Source organism: Lytechinus variegatus, chromosome 12, assembly GCF_018143015.1.
Source record: "Lytechinus variegatus isolate NC3 chromosome 12, Lvar_3.0, whole genome shotgun sequence".
Taxonomy (NCBI): Eukaryota; Metazoa; Echinodermata; class Echinoidea; order Temnopleuroida; family Toxopneustidae; genus Lytechinus; species Lytechinus variegatus.
This window is the reverse complement of record NC_054751.1, coordinates 27367866-27388154: the sequence shown is the minus strand read 5'-3', so window position 1 is coordinate 27388154 and position 20289 is coordinate 27367866. Positions and strand designations below refer to the sequence as shown.

Sequence of the window (20289 nt, the reverse complement as noted above, 5' to 3'; positions counted from 1 at the left end):
ATTGGTGATGCCATCATGGCTTGAAATACTTACATGGTAATAGAGGATATCCGGGGCATCCATCGGTACTGTCCATACCAGTTCACCAGGATCGCCGGGCTTGCAATCTACAGTCAAGGTGCTCTTGAATTCTTCAAATGAAGCGTAGGAATCGGGGTGTTCTGTATCGTCAGTCGTCTCCCATTGGCAAAGTGGACCCTCTTGAAATTGAAAGAATAAATTCATTCAATTTAAGGCCTGGTCACACCGCCCGAACGTTGTTGGAGCGGTCGTAGAGCGGAGAGAAAAAAATCATCACCGCTTGCTACCGTTCACCATTTTCGATTTCGATTGTTTGTTTTTTGTTGTTGATTTTTTTCCCAATTTTGTGAGCGAAATTCGACCCTCTCTCCCTACTGCTCCAACATTGCTCGGGCGGTGTGACCTAGCCTTGAATTACGAAAACAAACAGATGATTGTAACAAGACAGGAGGAGAACAACGAAGGGTTTCATGACAAGACTTGTTGGGTTTTCATCTGACAAAGACTTGTTTTATTGGACGGTTAATTACCACAAGGAACCGCGCTTCTCACCCAATCAACATCAAGGAATGTCAGATTTTATATTTCAGATGATAAATGTTGATGAAACTGTTCTGAAGGCTTCTAATGAAATCTGTGAGATTTTCACCTTACTGAGGTCTGTTTTCTGAGACTATACTTTCTGTCTTTCTCTAATCTTTCACTTCTACTGCTTCTCTACTTTCCATCTCCCCTGACAAAGAACTCTTTGTATTCACCTGTATAGTATACTGTGTAGATACTGTATGTAAGACGCTGACATGGCCCCGAGTAAATCAGTCTTGTAAGCGCAATCATCGAGTGCACAAGTGTATTATTTAAGCGTGCTATATTCTAGTAGAAATATCTCAAATATACTAGGAACATAACAAAATCATGATAAGGATGATTCTGATGATGATGATGGTGACAATAAACGTGAAATGAAAAGAACACAAAAGAGTACAGATGCAGTATAGAATATAGGCTCTCTCTATATATACATGTATATATATATATATATATATATATATATATATATATATATATATATATATATATATATATATACACTTGGTGAATGCTATCCTTGTAAAGAAGAGTGCTCGATGTCTGTGATGAGGCAGAGCATGAAATAAATATATATATATATATATATATATATATATATATATATACATGTATATACAGTACAGAACTAAACAGTAGTAAAAGAATAAAAACTATCATGGAAACATAATACTGTAATGGAAGGTATTATGATCATTGCCAATAAGCCCTGGATGGTTAACAGAAGACTGTACAATTATGAAATTGATATGTTTCAAAAATGGAAAGTGAAGTCATGTACAAACCTCTTTCAAGTCTCAAGATACAAAATTAACTTATTGAATGTTTTATGATACAAATATTGCTGAATAATTGCTCCAATATGACAATACGTCTTAAAATGATTTGAAGAAAAAAAAAAGAAACCTACCTTCAGGTCCAGCGAAGATTCTGATGTTCTGTAAAAATGATAAAAGAAATGAGATATATAAAACGATAACCAAGTCCCAAAAACTCTCCCATTACATTACATGTAAATTCTGTAATAGAAAATATATACATTTTTTTGTACTTCCTTCATAAATAAAATACAAGGGTATGAATGCAAGGCTATGGTCACAAATACCTCTTTGAACACTGTAAGAACAAATTATATATAAAGCAATAAATGGTGGACAGTCATTTGTATAGTGTTCATGAAGGTATTTGAGACCATTGCATGAATTGAAAGATCAAATACAATTACAAGTCTTTTCTTCATCTCCCCTTTCTCTCTCTCTCCCTCCCTCCCTCCCCCCTTCTCTCTCTTTCTCTCATCTCTTTTTATAAGGTATATTGTCTTATTAATGGGATATTATTTTCGACTCCCTATACCACATTCATTATCCCCCTAAGTGATACCACAAACTCAACTTTCTCACCTCCTGTTCCGCCTGTGATAGCTGGGCGTAGCCTCCACTAGGGTCATCGGTGATGTAGAATGGATGATAGTTGGCACTCAATGTGGGATCATCCCCTCCGCTCACCAAGAATGTGTAGGTTTTACCACGAGTCAGTGTGAGTTCTGGTATCAACAGCCCATTGATAAACCAAGCAATACCCCAACCAACAGATCCTGATAATTAAGGTGACAGGGTTAAAGGTTACGAAAAACCGAGGAAATAGCTTAGAAATAAAACACATAAAAAAATTATCTTATGAAATAAATTAATAAATATTAAAAAAATTAAGAAGTGACGTAATGTACCACAACTTTAAGGGGTACAATATAAAGTATGGAGCAAACTATCTAAAACGTTGCTGGTGGGCGAAGCGATTAATTGAGAAAGCAAAAATTTTGACTATTTTGAAATGAAAATTTAGTGTTGTGATAGATGTTAACATAATATTGAACGAATAATAATGATAATAACAGATTTATAATGCGCAAAACATATCTACCCTATTAGGGGTGCTCAAGGCGCTTGATAATAACACATTTCACCCTTTTCCTATCCTTTCTTTTATTTTTTCTTCTTTTTCTTCGGTCATCTCGGTTGTGGAACTTTTGGTGGTCAGGTGCCCCTAGCCCCCAAGCCTCCGTCTATATGATAGTGCTTTATGTGTTCAAAGGATAGCAAGATAATTGGTACCAAAATTCTCTCAATTATCTTGTGCACAAACTCATATCTGCCACAGTTGTAGACATGGCAATAAATGCTTCAGAATTATAAAAGAAAAAGCAAACCCCCCTCGACATGCAAATGAATAATGTGCATTATATTTTGAAAAAGAAAGAAAATCTTAATGGGAAACTAGGTTGGGAAATATGGCCCCCTTCTAAATATTCAATTCAATTAGGTTTATTATGAAAAGACATTGTAAAACAGTCCGAAGACTGACACATAAAAAGTTAACAGAAAAAAGGAAAAAATACATTAGATTATATACCTAAGAATTAACAAAATATAATAAGAACATAATAGTTAGATTAAATATTGCACTCGAGGTTTTACACATTACAGAAATAAAGTGATGTAATGTAAATATATAGGCCTCATATGATTCAGAAATAATGAAATTACCAGTGATGTAATTGTACCCCTTCTGACCCCCTGTTAATCCCATCTCAACGGTGAAGGTAGCATTTTGGGGCTCTACGATGCCCTCAATGGTCCAGCCTGCCTCCTCATCTGTGGGTGTGGTCTGGGTGGCCGGGACCACGCCCATCGGGTCACATGTTGTGCTGACCTGACTGAAATCGATCTGGAGATTTGATTCAACTGCAGACAAGGGCATGAGAAGTTTGCAAAAGAGGAGGAATTTTACGAAAGATCAAATTAGATTAAGGCGACAAATGATGAAGCAGAATCCTGAGGAACATTTCATTAAACAGTGATGCTACTGAAATCTTTGCATGCTGTGAACAAATAAGTCATTGGAAATCACTGACTTTTTGCTTCCTGAATAAAATTCCCTGAACTTAAAGCACGTAGTGTAACTAATGAGATTGAATGCATTTCACCTTTTCTTTTGTTAGTCTTCTCTTTTTCTATCCTCAAAATTTTTATTGATTTCATCACCATAGTAATAAGGATTGGAAAAATGATCATCTTGCAACAGTCATAATCATCATAATAATGTTTTATTGTCATCATCATTTCTTATTGTTATATAATTATAATTCCTTATCGTAAATATGATTTCTCATTGTCATCATTAATTTATCATTATTTCTAAATTGCCACTATTACCACCAGCATCATTATCATTGTTTTGTCTTATTTCTTCAACTCCTACTGTAACTATCAACTTCATCACAGTATCACAAATACTAATATCCGAGGCTTCAAACTTATATATTTTTGGGTTCAGCCATTTAATCTGGATTCCTTGTTTTGCAATCCCTTTTATCTCGCCACATATGGCGCTATTATCAGTCATCATCACGATTTTTATGTCAATTCCCATCATGATTAGAATCTATCTTCATCTTAACTATAGAACCACACTCTTTCATACTGGCAGCTCATAATTTTATCCCTTTTTCACAATTTTATTCATTTTTCTCAATTTAAAACCCCAATTTCACTCATACTTACTTGGGGAGCGTTGACCTCCTGCATGATACGAAACGCGGCCATCGGCATTGATGAGTCCTCGGGCCCAGATGACGTAAGTTGGTTCACTCGTCGAAAATGCCTTGTCATATGTCGCATCTGAGAGGAAAACAACAACAACATACTGTTACAACAAAACAAAATTATATTGAAAAAAAGTTACATCGTATCGAGAAGTATAGAATATATGAAAAGTTCCTGCATTTTCTTTTCACCTTGTTTACACTGGGATGTTAACAGAGGATTTATGCTCCATGAAGCATAACAGATTCTAGAACAAGAAAAGGAGTATTTTCAAATGACTTTATGAAGCCTTTATCTATGATTGGTGAATCAAAAAAGCAGTTTCGTCCCGTACTCTGGACAAATGACATATTTGCAATATTTCATCAGCTGCTAAACTTAGGACAAAACCCCTGTTCTGGTTCATCAATTTTCAGAAAAGACCACCCACCTGTTCATTATCATTTGAATTTCCAATACATTTACTGTGATCTTGAATCTGTCATGTGTCGCAGAGTAAAAACTCCCTATTACAAGCGACCAGAAGACGTCACTGAATGCCATTTATTTCTAAACCACTATTAGCATGTCAGGTTCTTGGAACCAAGCTGAACCGATCCGATGACTTACCACTGGCAGCCAGCGGTCTCCGATAACTGATGTGGTTCTTCCCATTTATTCTGGATGACTCAACAAGTGTAACGTCATTGGTTGCCGAACTCGATGCGATGATGTCGGGGCATGAGCCGGCACGATTTTGAGGAGAACACTAATTAAGAGGGAGAGAGTGAAATGGAATTGTTAAATCATAAATGCGATACATGCAATGGCATAGAAATTAATGAATGTTTATGAGTGCAATGGACAAAATACCTCATGAGGTGAAAGATGAAATGATCCATTCAATGAGGCATCCATGATTGCATGAATGAAAAGAACATTCATCATATGATTCATATGACACCTAAAAATAGATCCATTTTCATTTGAAATTTATTCACATTGATGCAAAATATGCTCATGCAGTGCAAGCTCGGTTTGTCACGTAGATACACGCACTGCAAACACGAGTGTTTTTACTTGTGGTGCCTGCTTTCTTGGTGTGCGCATGCAATGGCAAAATCGTATGGATCCAAATTGCACGATGAATGGATCCAAACTTGCACGAATTATGAGATGACGTCATTGTAAAATGGGCTGAATGATCAACATCAACAACCAATCAAATGACAAGGATCTATCTAGGTGTTATATAATACAATGTGGAGACAAATGAGCGGGAAATAAACACAGTAAAATCTAGTTCAATGCTGCGATTTCTTGATATATAGAAAATCAAACAGGTAACGTGCAGATTTTCCATTTGGAGCAATTGTCGCCAGAGAAAATATCATGGAACCGTTTGGGGACATCCAAGGAGATGTCACACTTTGATTAAAGATTTTGCTGGCGTATATATGCTGTCGTGCATATGACAAGTCGTTTTGAATTTAATTATCTTTCCTAATATCAAGATGTGAATATGCCTTAATATCAAGAAGTATGATTTCATGATAAAAATGCTTGCCATATGTTTGTTGACATATATGAGGGCTAAACGGTCTAGGTGTTATACAGAGTAAAGTACTGGTACAATATTTCATGTGTGGTTTCCATAATCATATGGCCTTGAGATCTTTTACATACTGGGCTGCATGGAATAATAAACATACTGAAATTATTTTTAAACACTTACTTGAGCCTTGGAGCCCAGGTAGTAGTCTACCGCCATCGCAACACCATTATCAATGAAGGTCACCACGACATCGCCGCCAACCATCTCCGTGCTCGTCGGCAACCCACTTATGCCAAATGCACTGTACATTCCGTCATCTCCGTCCGTACCGGGGGTACTGTGACGAATGACGATGTCGTCCCCGTCAATATACCAGCAGACTTCAAACTCAGAATCCAACGTTTCGCAATTGCAGAACTGAAATTGAGAAGGAAAAAGGTGGTGCAACCTATCACAATGTTATAGTCTAAAAGTATCTAAGTGCTGAGCTCCTCAATGAATCGTTTTCTAATAATGACAAATAAATTTGGCATAAACGAAAATCGAAGAAAATATTCAGAACTAATATTTTCATTGAGAACTCAGATTCTCGTCTTACCAAATTGGGTGCCATACTAGTAGTCATTACAGTTGCTGCTGTTGTTGGTGTTGTTGTGGGAGGAGTCGGCAGTGGTAAGGGTGGAATGTTGAGGACATTCTTGTCAGGAATGTCGACATGGCCAAAATCTTGTCTGAATATGACGCACCAAAGTCCAATATGGCCGATGTCAAATACAGTGATGTTTTCAATGAGATTCACAGTGACGGTTTGACCCGTATAGGCCTTAAGTACTTTGATTCTGAGGGAAAAACATATTTGAGATTGAGGTATAATCATTTTACATTTACAAAATAAAATCAAATTAACAATACATAGTCAAATATCATAGTGTTCAACCTCAATCATAATAATACACAGAAATACTAGTAAACAGGAACATGAAAAAATACCAAAAACAAACTTACTCTCCTGTTTCGTCATACGTCCTGTAACTATTATCATAGGTTGGTGTGTCGCCTGGCCCGACCCAAAAATAGGCATCTGCAAAGTTAAGATCGTCATTTAATAAGTTTAATGCAAGGTTATGAAGAAACAACCACCTTTATACACACATCTATAAACATTTAGTTATCTCACTGCCCTGTAGGATAGACATTATCTCTTCTATAATTCTGCTTTAAATAAATTGTGAATTGTAAAATTGGTTTCCATATAAATTTAAACATACTTATTGAATTATTACTCCGTAATTTTTTTTCCCTTCTCTGAAACTTTCGATGAGATCATTTGTTTGCCAGCTTTTATACTTGTGTGGGCGCGTCCTGGTCTAGTGGTTCTGACTCTCGCCTTTCAAACAGAGGGTCATGGATTCGAATCCTAGCTGTGACATGTTTTTCTTCAGCAAGAAATTTATCCACACTGTGCTGCACTCAACCCAGGTGAGGTAAATGGGTACTGGCAGGAAACAATTCCTCAAAAAGCTGTGTGCACCCAAATTGGTAGCCTAGCTTAGCCGAGTAATAATAATTGCAGGGCCGGCTGGGAGAACAGTTTTCGGAACTGAAGTGGCTACCCTGGGTTAATATACTGTTATTATTATTTGTCTTTAAGAGAAATAATAGTAGGTCGGATTGATAATCCTTGTAACATGGGGGGGATTGAGGTGATGAGGGTTGTAATAAAATGTTTTGGGTTTCAATTTCCATTACTTTGGTTTTTGTGTATTTTGGAAAATATATTTTTTACGTTCTGTCTTAAAAAGATTAGGAACATGTACTATATATGAATGCCACTATATTGAGACACTCTTTTCTAATCATAATCATTATCAATTTTTTTCTTAAAAGTTATGTGAAGTAGTGTTCAGTGTAATATATTTTACATAAGAGCTGATACTGAAGCAAAAAGTTTATAAAAATGTAAGAAAAGGATGTATTATTATTTAAGTGCTTCCAAAACATAGAAAGAACAAATGTTGGTGCCAATATGACTGTCTGCAATATGGTTAGAAATAATTTTAAATTTCTAAATGTATTTCTTTTGTTTCTGTCAACGAATTGAATTTATTGACAAATAAACAAAAACAACTTACCTGGTCCAAATCCATCATAGCGCAATTCTTCAAATTTGATTCTCTTTGGATCAAGGACTATCACAGCTGTAGCTGATGTTTGGTGAGCAAAATTTGGAAGAGCTCCGAGGTTGTAAGGAGAAGGTGGATCAAAATCTTGTGGGAATACAACATGTCCGAAATCAACCTGTAAAAAGTACATGATGATCAGAATTTCAATCTCTCGTAAGGATTGAAGCACTGGCATTACCAAGGATGAGGAAGGATGGCAGGGTGCTGCCCCCCCACCCCGTAGAATTTTCATGACTTTTTTTAAGGTCCTATGACACCAATTCCGTCTTATTCTAGATTATTATTATCAGGTAGTTTTACTTGAAAAATACAAATTTGCCATCGGTTCCTGTGTACGACGAACCGGTTGTGAGTTATTCCATGGAAATGAACTTCAACCGGAACGCCCACTAAAAATTTTCGAAAGAGTTGACCGATCAACCTGTCAATTATCGTGACGTCATTGAAGGAAGGTTTTCCCAGCTGTGCAGCCGGACCCCTAGTTATACACGTTCCTCGTGTTACAGTACACATTCCTCATGTAGTCGCTGTTTCGACCGAGCTCATCCTTAATGGATTTTTTAGATTTTTATAAGGTTTTGATCATGGCTGCAGCATCGTCATCAGCTGAGTCTGATTCTTCAGACTTTCAAGATTCAGGTTCTGAACATTATTCCAGCAATTCAATTTATATACTTTGAATCCATACGTGCAACCACAATGGGCACCTCACGCTCCAAACGTCAACAACGCTCAGCAGCTTCCTTCCCTGACATCATAATTGTAATGTGATATACAAAACCAAATCTGGCTGGATTTTTATGGGCGGGGCGAATTTGGCTCAATTTTCGATATAAAACTACCTTTGAACATGATGTGGGATGTTTTTGGGGTAAAATTTTGATGGAATCGTAATTAGTAACCACTAAGCTAACAAATAAATCAGCATCTTTGCTGTATTTCATGGGAATTTTAAAACGGACAGAAAAATTGCTTGCCAAAGTGGTGATCTGTTAAGCGTTTCATGAAAGGACAAGCCAGATATTTCATCCAACAAAATCTGTTTTACATGACAGTTACTGCAGTCGCAGTGCTTCTCAGTTGTCAGATCTGATAACAAGTCGAGCAACAAATGTTCATGCTAAGCTGTCATGATGCACATTTCTTTTATATTTTGCTACTCACAAAAGTTTTATTCTGAAATACAAGATGAAAAGGTCTCTCCATGCAGGCAAGGTTTCCACGGTATGTTATTGCATTGTTTGAGGTTTCTTAAGTCACAAAGTAAATCCATGACACAATTTCTTTATTTCATATCATCCACATCATATGAGCTATTGACAATCTGATCGCCAAAAATTATAATGTGGATATGAACCGGAACAGTAACTTTTTATTAAATCTATTTTTTTTGGGGGGGGTTATGATGGGAGAGGAGATGAAGTTTGGGTGGAAAAGGATTGAGGGAAGAGAGAGGAGAGGTACATGTAAGTGGAAGAGACAGAAAAATTGACAAATTAGACAAGGGGAAATGGAATGCAGTCGAGAAGCGGTTAATTGCAGAAGTAGGTTAATGACCGAGATGCAAGTCAAATTCATGATTTATACATAATCTGGACTTAATACAGTATCAGTCTCAAATAAGTGGAATTTTATGACTTTTTATCTGGATCGACATTAGAATGGGAAAAAAATGGTATAATGTGCAGAAAGAGGAAAGAGAATGAGACAGAGAGATGTGGAAAATGGGAGGGAGAAGAGAGGAATGAGGTAGGTGACGTGCATTTTTGTTTTGTCTACTGTATTCCGGTTATGTAAAAAAAAGCTCATTAAGAATGTAGTTGAATTACCCCGACTAGTCGACACCAGACCGAGATATAGTTCAAAGTTGAGACGGTCCTCGATGGCGGAAGAGTGACAGTGATATTGGCGTTGGAGTAAGAGCCCAGTTTTTCTTCTCTGAAACAAAACGAGAACAAGAAAGATATAGCAGTGCCCTAGATTTATGGATGAAGACCATATAAAATGAAGTAAATATTAGAAAGAGAAAAATTGGACAAACATATTAATACAAATTTGTATTAAAATCTGATGTATTTTGAGCATCTTAGCATCATCACTTCCATCATATATAGGAACATATTCATCCTTCTCACATGATTTTGTGAAGTGAATATACGAGTGCAGATAATTCATTAATTCTAATCATTCTAACTTATTTATCTTTCTCCACCCCCCCCCCAAAGTGCAACTTACATTCCATTTTCTATATGGATGGGGAAACCAGCACCAGTTGGTAAGTCTCCACTCGCTCCCGAGTCTCCTCCCCATAGGAACGCATCTGTTCAAGACCAATAAAATTGAATGGGGAATAAAAATTCAACATAGAACAATATAATCATCACCACCAACACCATCATATCAGCACCATCACTATCATTGTCGTCATTGTCTTATCGTCTTTATCATAATCATCATCATCAACACCACCATCATATATTGTTTTCATTATCATCAACACCAGCATGATCTTCATAAAAAAAAAATCATTTTCATCATCATCACCATCACCACAGCCATCAACACCATCATCCACCACTGCCATCACCATCACCACAGCCATCAACACCATCATCCACCACTACCATCACCACAGCCATCAACATCATCATCCACCACTGCCATCACCATCACCACAGTCATCAACACCATCATCCACCACTGCCATCACCACACCCATCAACACCATCATCCACCACTGCCATCACCATCACCACAGCCATCAACACCATCATCCACCACTGCCATCACCATCACCACAGCCATCAACACCGTCATCCACCACTGCCATCACCATACCCATCAACACCATCATCCACCACTGCCATCACCATCACCACAGCCATCAACACCATCATCCACCTCTGCCATCACCATCACCACACCCATCAACACCATCATCCACCACTGCCATCACCATCACCACAGCCATCAACACCATCATCCACCACTACCATCATCATCACCACAGCCATCAATACCATCATCCACCACTGCCATCATCATCACCACAGCCATCAACACCATCATCCACCACTGCCATCACCATAACCACAGCCATCAACACCGTCATCCATCACTGCCATCACCATCACCACAGCCATCAACACCATCATCCACCACTGCCATCACCATCACCACAGCCATCAACACCGTCATCCATCACTGCCATCACCATCACCACAGCCATCAACACCATCATCCACCACTGCCATCACCATCACCACAGCCATCAACACCGTCATCCACCACTGCCATCACCATCACCACAGCCATCAACACCATCATCCACCACTGCCATCACCATCACCACAGCCATCAACACCGTCATCCACCACTGCCATCACCATCACCACAGTCATCAACACCATCATCCACCACTGCCATCACCACACCCATCAACACCATCATCCACCACTGCCATCACCATCACCACAGCCATCAACACCATCATCCACCACTGCCATCACCATCACCACAGCCATCAACACCATCATCCACCACTGCCATCACCATCACCACAGCCATCAACACCGTCATCCACCACTGCCATCACCATACCCATCAACACCATCATCCACCACTGCCATCACCATCACCACAGCCATCAACACCATCATCCACCACTACCATCATCATCACCACAGCCATCAATACCATCATCCACCACTGCCATCATCATCACCACAGCCATCAACACCATCATCCACCACTGCCATCACCATAACCACAGCCATCAACACCGTCATCCATCACTGCCATCACCATCACCACAGCCATCAACACCATCATCCACCACTGCCATCACCATCACCACAGCCATCAACACCGTCATCCATCACTGCCATCACCATCACCACAGCCATCAACACCATCATCCACCACTGCCATCACCATCACCACAGCCATCAACACCGTCATCCACCACTGCCATCACCATCACCACAGCCATCAACACCATCATCCACCACTGCCATCACCATCACCACAGCCATCAACACCGTCATCCACCACTGCCATCACCATACCCATCAACACCATCATCCACCACTGCCATCACCATCACCACAGCCATCAACACCGTCATCCACCACTGCCATCACCATCACCACAGCCATCAACACCATCATCCACCACTGCCATCACCATACCCATCAACACCATCATCCACCACTGCCATCACCATCACCACAGCCATCAACACCATCATCCACCACTGCCATCACCATCACCACAGCCATCAACACCGTCATCCATCATTGCCATCATCATCACCTCAGCCATCAACACCATCATGCACCACTGCCATCACCATCACCACAGAGATCAACATCAATGGCTTCATGCACCTCTAGCTCTATCACCTCAATCATGATCACATCATTCCCTCCACCACCACAACTACCATACCCAACATAATTCGTCATCATCATCATCATCCACCACTATGCCATCATCACATCCTTCTCATCCTTACATTTTAACCATATTTACCTGGAGCTGCCCCATCATAAGAGAATCCAATAATTCTTATCGTGTGATCATCCTCTGCATAAATCGTCCCTGCAACATCATGTACAGTGCCAGCAAATGACCCAACAAGTTTGCCGTGGTAGGTATTCTCATCGCTTTGAACTGCAGACAGTGATAAAAGAAAGGAGATCCATTCCATGAAAACGAAACACAACACCAAAAAATATGTTGATCCTCTAAATGATGCATTTCAATTTTGTTATGTCAGTGTCATTTTTCTAATCTATATTCATCATCATCAAACTCGTCGTCATATTGTTCCGGAGACCGTCCTTTTTACAATAAGCCTGTTCCAAAGGTCCTGTTTTTTTCGTCTTGCCCGCGGCACACGTCTAACACTTTTGTAGTCGAGTGCCCCCCCCCCCCCCCGGGGCTGTGGTCACAAACGTTCATCATTCATGCACATGCACCATGGGTGCATATTTCTGTATATTTCTATTTTCAAGTTGAATTTTTTTGTGTGAAAAATAGGCGATACATGGCCCAGATGTCTCTTTCTTCCTTTTTTTCCCCATTTCCACTTTTTTCAACACTTAAAAACCATAGGGACAGTTTCTCCGTCCCCTGGCACCATTCCTGATCTATAGACATGATACCTGGATTTGAAGTTGTTACGGTATCGGGAACAATCGTTGTTGTGCTGCCAGTAGTAGTGGGGATACCAGGAACCACGGAGGTTGTGATGCTGGTCATTGTGGTTGTTTCCTGTGACGTTGTGTTCCTCTCAGCATCATCGACTAAATGGATCTTCCAACCAAGGAAGCGATGGGTGTAGCACTGTAAATTCAAGGAGTACAGGTAGATAAGTTAGGTCTATCAGGGTGCTAGCTGCAAGAAACTTATGCTCAATTGCAAACCAAGCACACGTCCAAGCGTAATGGGGTGATGCAAGAAAGTCGACTAACAATGAAATGCAAATCAACTTACAAACTCCATTAAATCAAGTGACCTGCACTTGGCTTTTGGACCTAAATTGGAATTTGGAATTCAATGTAAGCTTCTTGCAACACCCCATTATGTCGTGGAAAATGGCATCCGTTTGTTGAGCTTGTTGCTTTTTATTTTCTAGACCTTTCAGGACTGTATTCTAAACCATACCATAGACTGTGAGTATCAGTCACTCACTTACTTTCTAGCTCTCATTGAGAATAACTGTAAGTGTTAATTACTTTGAAATGTTGGCTTAGGGGTGACAGCCCCTATGATTTGTCAAGTAGTGAAGGGGGTCACCCCTACGATTTTTCAAATAATGAAAAAAAAAGAGGAATAAAAACAAGAGAGAGAGAGAGAGCGCAGAGAGAAGAGCATTAGGAGAGAGTATCATACTGTGGTCACAAATATCAAAGATTGCTGTTATCCAATGTATGCAATTATTCTACTCTACTCCTTTTTAAAATTTCAACATATAACATTAATTATATTACTTTCACATGACATTTTGTTATGATCATGGATATTGTATATATTTTGTATTTTACCTTGTAAAGAATTTCGCAATTCAGCCTTCGGCTGTTAGGGAGTTTTCTTTATAAACCATTTGAAATTCAACAATTTCAAAAAAAAAATAAACATCATGTAATTCTATACTATTCTTGCATGTCGATTGGGCAAAAATATGTCATCTTACCCCCTATCAAAATAAGTACCCTGGTGCAGCCCCTGCTTTGTTAGGTAGTCACACCCTCATTTTTTTATTTGGGGGGGGGGGCAGGTTCTTCTCTTCTCTATCTTCTCCTCTATATTTATACAGAATGAGAGGATCTTGGAGAAACAGCTCCCTTTGAGAAGTTCAGCTCTTGGGAGATAAAAATAATATAAATAATCCAGAACGGGATCAGACTTACACTGGTTTTGCTAAAGTTAGTTACTTAAAAAAATGTAATTGTCTTACATGGTAATAGAGGATATCCGGAGCATCCATCGGTACTGTCCATACCAATTCACCAGGATCACCGGGGTCGCAATCTACAGTCAAGGTGCTCTTGAATTCATCAAATGAAGCATAAGAATCAGGGTGTTCTGTATTGTCAGTCGTCTCCCATTGGCAAAGTGGACCCTCTTGAAATTGAAAAAGTAAATAATGATATTTTGTTCTTAGAAATGTATAATACAATATAAAAAGTTGATATGAGTTTGTGCGTTACGACGATCAAATCAATACTTCTTAAAGGGGAATCCAACCCAAATGAAACCTTGTTTTTATAAGAAAAAGATAAATCAGACAAGTTGATAGGTGAAAGTTTGAACAACATTGGACAAATAACAAGAAAGTTATGATTTTTTTAAAGTTGTAAATATTGGTAATCACTATACCCATGGAGACTTCAAATTGGCCGCTTATGTGATGTCATAGTGATGTAAGGCAAGGACTACTCTTCCATGTACTCCAATACATATTATGGCTAAAATGTCATTTTTCCCAAAAGTTTTATTTCAAATTATATTTTTCTTTCATGAGGACATTAAACAATATACTACCTGGGTTATATTTAGATTACTGCCCCAGGGGAATGGGTACTTAGGAGAAAACCACAAATCCCTGATAATAAAGTACATGGCCTATGGGAAAGTTGTCCTTGCCCCTTGTCATAATTTACTTACCCAGTTGCCAATTTGAAATCTACATGGTATAAGTGATCTCAATTTAAAGCAGCTATAACTTTCTTATCGCTTGTCCGATTTCTTTCAAACTTTCACCATTCTGTTTCATTCATTTTTCTCCTTCCCAACACAACATTCTATGACCAAGGCTGGATTCCCCTTTAAAGGGTAAGATCATGCACAGATAAACACGAACATGCCAAAATTCTGCCACAGATTTACAAAAGTCTGTAATTGTAAATGATATTTCAATACTGCCAAGTGGATAAAGCGTAATAATAATAAGTTATTCGAAATGCAAAATTCCATATCAAAAAAGGATCTCTATTCTAGGGAGTGGAAAGACAAAAACTACCTGTTTATAGGGTAGGACATTCGATACACAGATATGCCAAATTCATAAATTTTAAATGAATAATTTATTTTTGATACTAAATTTACAAAAACAAATATTTCTTGAAAACGCATAGTACCACATAGAAAGTATCTGTGCGTGTGCATAAAAGTAAAATTCTATCATCAATAATGCACCAATACTTCTTACGAGGATAGGATTTTTTTAAACAAAAAATTGTATCTACCAAAGTCTGGAATTGTAAATTATAAATTCAATATTAATATTCTGATAAATGATCATTATAGTGAAGTAGCTACAATGGTGATGATCACAAAGTCTTCAGTGTGATAATAGGAAAAAGGAACAGATTGTCTAATGAGGAATAAAACATCAACTGAAGAATATTCAAAAGGGAAAGATAGCACTACATCAAACATTGTCTATGATGTAATTTAATGTTATGATCAACATGGTCTACCTTTTTCTCCTTTTTAACAATGATATAGTGTATATGGTTGGTATGTATTGCAGGCATTTAAAGAGAAATGCCAGTAGTTGCAGTAAACACTGATTTCATGAGAAAGTCTGTAAAACCAGGCTTAATTGTCAGAATATCATCGAGGATCTAGATGTGGTACAGTTACATAAACTGAACTTTGTGAAATCTTGAAATCTACGCTGAAAAATGTTCACACTGAATATCACCAACACAGATAGGCACACGTGGAACAGTGTATTATTATTGCTGGAATAAAGACCCGACGGAAGTGACAGAATCTGCGCTTATTTTGCTTATTTCTCAGCAATTACACAGTTTTTTCCGGAATCCTTTGGCACATATTTTTTATTCATACAAACAGACACTTGGGTGGTCATTATATTAGATTCTGTAAAAAGTCATTTTGAGATCGTTACCAAAACTGGAATTTATCTTTAAGTTCCAACTTTTAAATAACAATATAATGAGAATATAGCTCTTAGAAGAAGAAATTCATGGGAAAATACCTTCTGGTCCAGCAAAGATTAGGATTTCCTGAAAGCAAAATGAAAAGGAAAGAGAAGGTAATATGATCAACAATGATTTTCATAAACATGATGTCATAAAAAAACTTTCTTTGCACCTAAAAAAGGGGGTGTTTCAGTACCCCATCCCATTCCATTGTTATATCTACCTTGTAATAGAAAGCAATTACAGGGCGCTCATTACGGGTGTTTCTAAGCTTGTTAATTTCTGTTTATAATTAAAAGTTGGGGACAAAATGAAATGGGCATAATAAAACTAAAACGAATTTTGAAATAGTAATATAATTATCTGTTTATTTATAATGCATTTAAGACATACTTTGTACAAATACATATTTATTATTACCCCAGTCATCGGATTCAATCAGTCATTCCCGCATACAATGTATGCACATTCCCCACTCCCTGGAGAGTATTCCAGCCAGTGTGCATTGAGGCCATTAATGCCTTGCCAAAAGAGACTAGGCTGCGGTGGGATTTGAAGTACACAAGACCCTTTGATTACAAGTCGAGAGTCAGAACTACTACACCAGGGCTCTGTACCAACAATTATAAAAAATAATAATTACTAATTGTGATAGCTGGTAAAATATCAGTTATCTTACAAACCCCCTCGACACTCTCTATTTTATTATATCCCACAATCGTATCTTCATTACATGTGTTTTTTAATTATATCGTGATACACCATGAACTGTTTCCCACCTTTATTGCAAGGCAAACCCTTTGGAACGAACTCACACCATCATGCAGGAGGGGGGGTAGTGTTTCACTTATCAAAGAGTATTAAAAGTGTGATTTGAAGTTCTGACGTTCACATTTATTTATATTTATTTATTCTCGGTGGCCTAATCAGCATAAAAAACATACAATATATACATATGATGACCACAGTAACAGGACATTATGAGATACAGAAAACAAACAACAATAAACCAAAACACATAATATTTAACAAACAATCTCATTGATTGATTCGCATTAGCGCATGTTCCCTGAGCATTATTCGACCAATACAGTGATATGTTTTATACCGCTCCCAGTTTCTTTACCTCCTGTTCCGCCTGTGATAGCTGGGCGTAGCCTCCACTAGGGTCATCGGTGATGTAGAATGGATGATATTTGGCACTCAATGTGGGATCATCCCCTCCACTCACCAAGAATGTGTAGGTTTTACCACGAGTCAACGTCAGTTCTGGTATCAGCCGCCCATTGATAAACCAAGCAATACCCCAACCAACAGATCCTATACAATATATAATCGATTATGTTGATCGAGACAAGAGTTGTGCAAAATAGTTAAAAACATCTTAATTTGGCAATGCATGTTAAAAAATAAGGAGATAATTGGTATCAAATTCATTCAAAATTTATAATGCACAAATTTTTAGATCCCTGCATTCTAAATGATCCAATAAACAGAGAGTGACCAGTGAATTAATACCCCATTTGAGGTCAAAATAGGAATAATGTTCGATGCAATATAAAAAAGAATTAGGTCTGATCCAGAAATCGTTACAAGTATCAGACCATAATCGGTCTATTCAGGGTGTAGTTTGTCATTCGTATCTCAAAAAAATTAAAAATTTGTGACAGACATTAAAAAATGCAAATACATGTAAGGAAGATGTATGCATAATATACTACAGAAATATGTCAACTCGCTTCACCATATGAACCTATGGTGTAATATGAGTGTGTTTTAATTGTGAATAAAAGCTATAAATTGAAGTTGAGAGGAAGAATCTAGCACACCTGAGTGTGTGATCCCTAATCTACCACATATGAAATTTGACTCTTACCAGTTATATAATTGTACCCCTTTTGACCCCCTGTTAATCCCATCTCGACCGTGAAGGTAGCATCTTGGGGCTCCACGATACCCTCAATGGTCCAGCCCTCCATCTCACCAGTGGGTGTGGTCTGGGTGTGGTTACTGGGTGTGGGTATGGTCTCTGGGGCACATGTTGTGCTGACTCGATTAAAATCAATCTGGAGATTCGATGTGGCTTTTAAGACAAAAGGTTGGAAAACATTTTTTTTTTAGGAGTTAGACCTAAATTTCAAAAAGGCATAAGGTCAAATAATAAATACATGCATCTTTGATATTAATTCTTGAAGTCTTGTTGAATATGTATAGTTTTTATATGATCTCGTACTGATATTATATTATAGTTCTTTTTAATTGAAAAGCCATTCAAACATCAACCAAAAACTTAATTACATGTAAGAGCACATCCTTCAAATCACTGAGCACTTTTTTCAGGGTCAAGAGCAGCACAATGTGGATAAATTTCTTGCCAAAGGAAATTACGTCATATGGCTGGGATTCGAACTCACGACCCTCTGTTTCAAAGTCCAGAGACTAATCCACTGGGCCACAGCGCTTCACTTGCACCACTTCTAACCTACCTGGGGAGCGTTGCTGTACTCCATGATACGAAACACGGCCATCAGCATTGATAAGTCCTCGGGCCCAGATGACGTAAGTAGGTCCAGTTGTGGAAATTGCTTTGTCATACGTCACATCTAAAAAAAAAAGAAAGGAACAAACACAAACTTTTAGCTCATTTCATTGAGGAAATAGTCGATCCTACAAAAAAAAAACAAGAAAGAAAACATGTGAAAAAATTTTTTTTCATGATGCCTTGATAAATGATAATTTATAAAAAAAGTTTGATAGATATATCTTTCGCAAGTGAAGAAGGGGGTTTAGTTTTTTTCTTGAACTCGAGTAATAAAAAAAGGAACAATTTAAAAAGCAATAATTTCATGTTCAAATCGTAATTCTGATCCCCTTATAAAAGACGATGATTCTACCTTCTCTTGGCCATGACATTAGATAGTCTAAATATGACAGTAATTAAATTTGCATGAAACACAATCAGTGTAAGAAACCTAGCATAGCTCAACTGTTCATTTTTAAGTAATTATTTCTGAGGCATAATGTCGTGGGAGCTTTGTGTTTAATCTTAGATTTTTATCTCCATTCAAATATGTCAAGTTTCTTTTTTAAATGCGTTAGAGCTGGGTGTATGTATTTAGATGCTTCTTTTTGCTTGTCCAAATTTTGAACTTTTTATTAAATATATGTACGGATTTGTTCTGCTATAACTCATTTCTCAACTATATAGATCCGTTCATCTTATCTGAGTGAAATGAAATGAATATTGAATCTCAAATCTTGGTTTAAAGTCCTAATCAACCAAGCTTAAATGAAAATCGTAATCGTTAAAGCTATCATTTGGGCCTTACCACTAGCAGCGAGGGGTCTCCGATATATGATATGGGTATTTCCATTGACACTCGAAGCGTTTACAAGTGTGACATCATCACTGGCCTGTCTGGCCGGGTTTGATGGGAGGACATCAGGGCAGGAGCCGGCACCATTCTGAGGTGAACACTTAGAGAAAGGAACAATGTACAGGTATACAATAAAGACAGTTCATGGTTTGATTGACATAAAATATTTTCATAAATACAAATGGCAAAATAAATATTCCACACATTGTAAGGGAGATTGAGTTTTATCACTTCTGTTAAGAAAACATAGCAATATATTTTGAAATTAAGCGAGTTCTTCATCAAAGATCAAGTTTTGTTTTATCATTACGTAATAGTACACAAGTACAACCACTATGAACATTTTCCATTATCATCATTTAGAGTGCCGACAATGAATAATTTTGATTTTGAACAAAATCTTTATGTGAAACAAAAATTTAATTTTTAAACAAAGCTTAAAATTATGAAAACAAGTAGTTTGTACAAAGCAAAATACTCTACACATATTCATTGTTAAGTGGTGATAACATCTTTTTAAAGTAT

The 20289-nt window shown here is 37.6% G+C and overlaps 1 protein-coding gene across 1 annotated transcript in view; it reads right to left on the bottom strand.

Moving 5' to 3' along the window:
* LOC121425249 overlaps positions 1-20289 on the bottom strand; it is a 42159-nt gene that overhangs the window by 2738 nt on the left and 19132 nt on the right. The window contains exons 9-28 of the mRNA XM_041621269.1: positions 19717-19864; positions 18874-18990; positions 18264-18470; positions 17514-17707; positions 16444-16471; positions 14392-14558; positions 13097-13277; positions 12462-12602; positions 10164-10248; positions 9758-9866; positions 7878-8043; positions 6751-6826; positions 6344-6584; positions 5926-6162; positions 4821-4959; positions 4170-4286; positions 3153-3350; positions 2010-2203; positions 1520-1547; positions 34-200 (exon numbers count right to left, since the gene is read on the bottom strand). Of these exons, the coding sequence (XP_041477203.1) occupies positions 34-200; positions 1520-1547; positions 2010-2203; positions 3153-3350; positions 4170-4286; positions 4821-4959; positions 5926-6162; positions 6344-6584; positions 6751-6826; positions 7878-8043; positions 9758-9866; positions 10164-10248; positions 12462-12602; positions 13097-13277; positions 14392-14558; positions 16444-16471; positions 17514-17707; positions 18264-18470; positions 18874-18990; positions 19717-19864 (2940 nt within the window). The remainder of the gene's footprint in view (positions 1-33; positions 201-1519; positions 1548-2009; positions 2204-3152; positions 3351-4169; positions 4287-4820; positions 4960-5925; positions 6163-6343; positions 6585-6750; positions 6827-7877; positions 8044-9757; positions 9867-10163; positions 10249-12461; positions 12603-13096; positions 13278-14391; positions 14559-16443; positions 16472-17513; positions 17708-18263; positions 18471-18873; positions 18991-19716; positions 19865-20289) is intronic.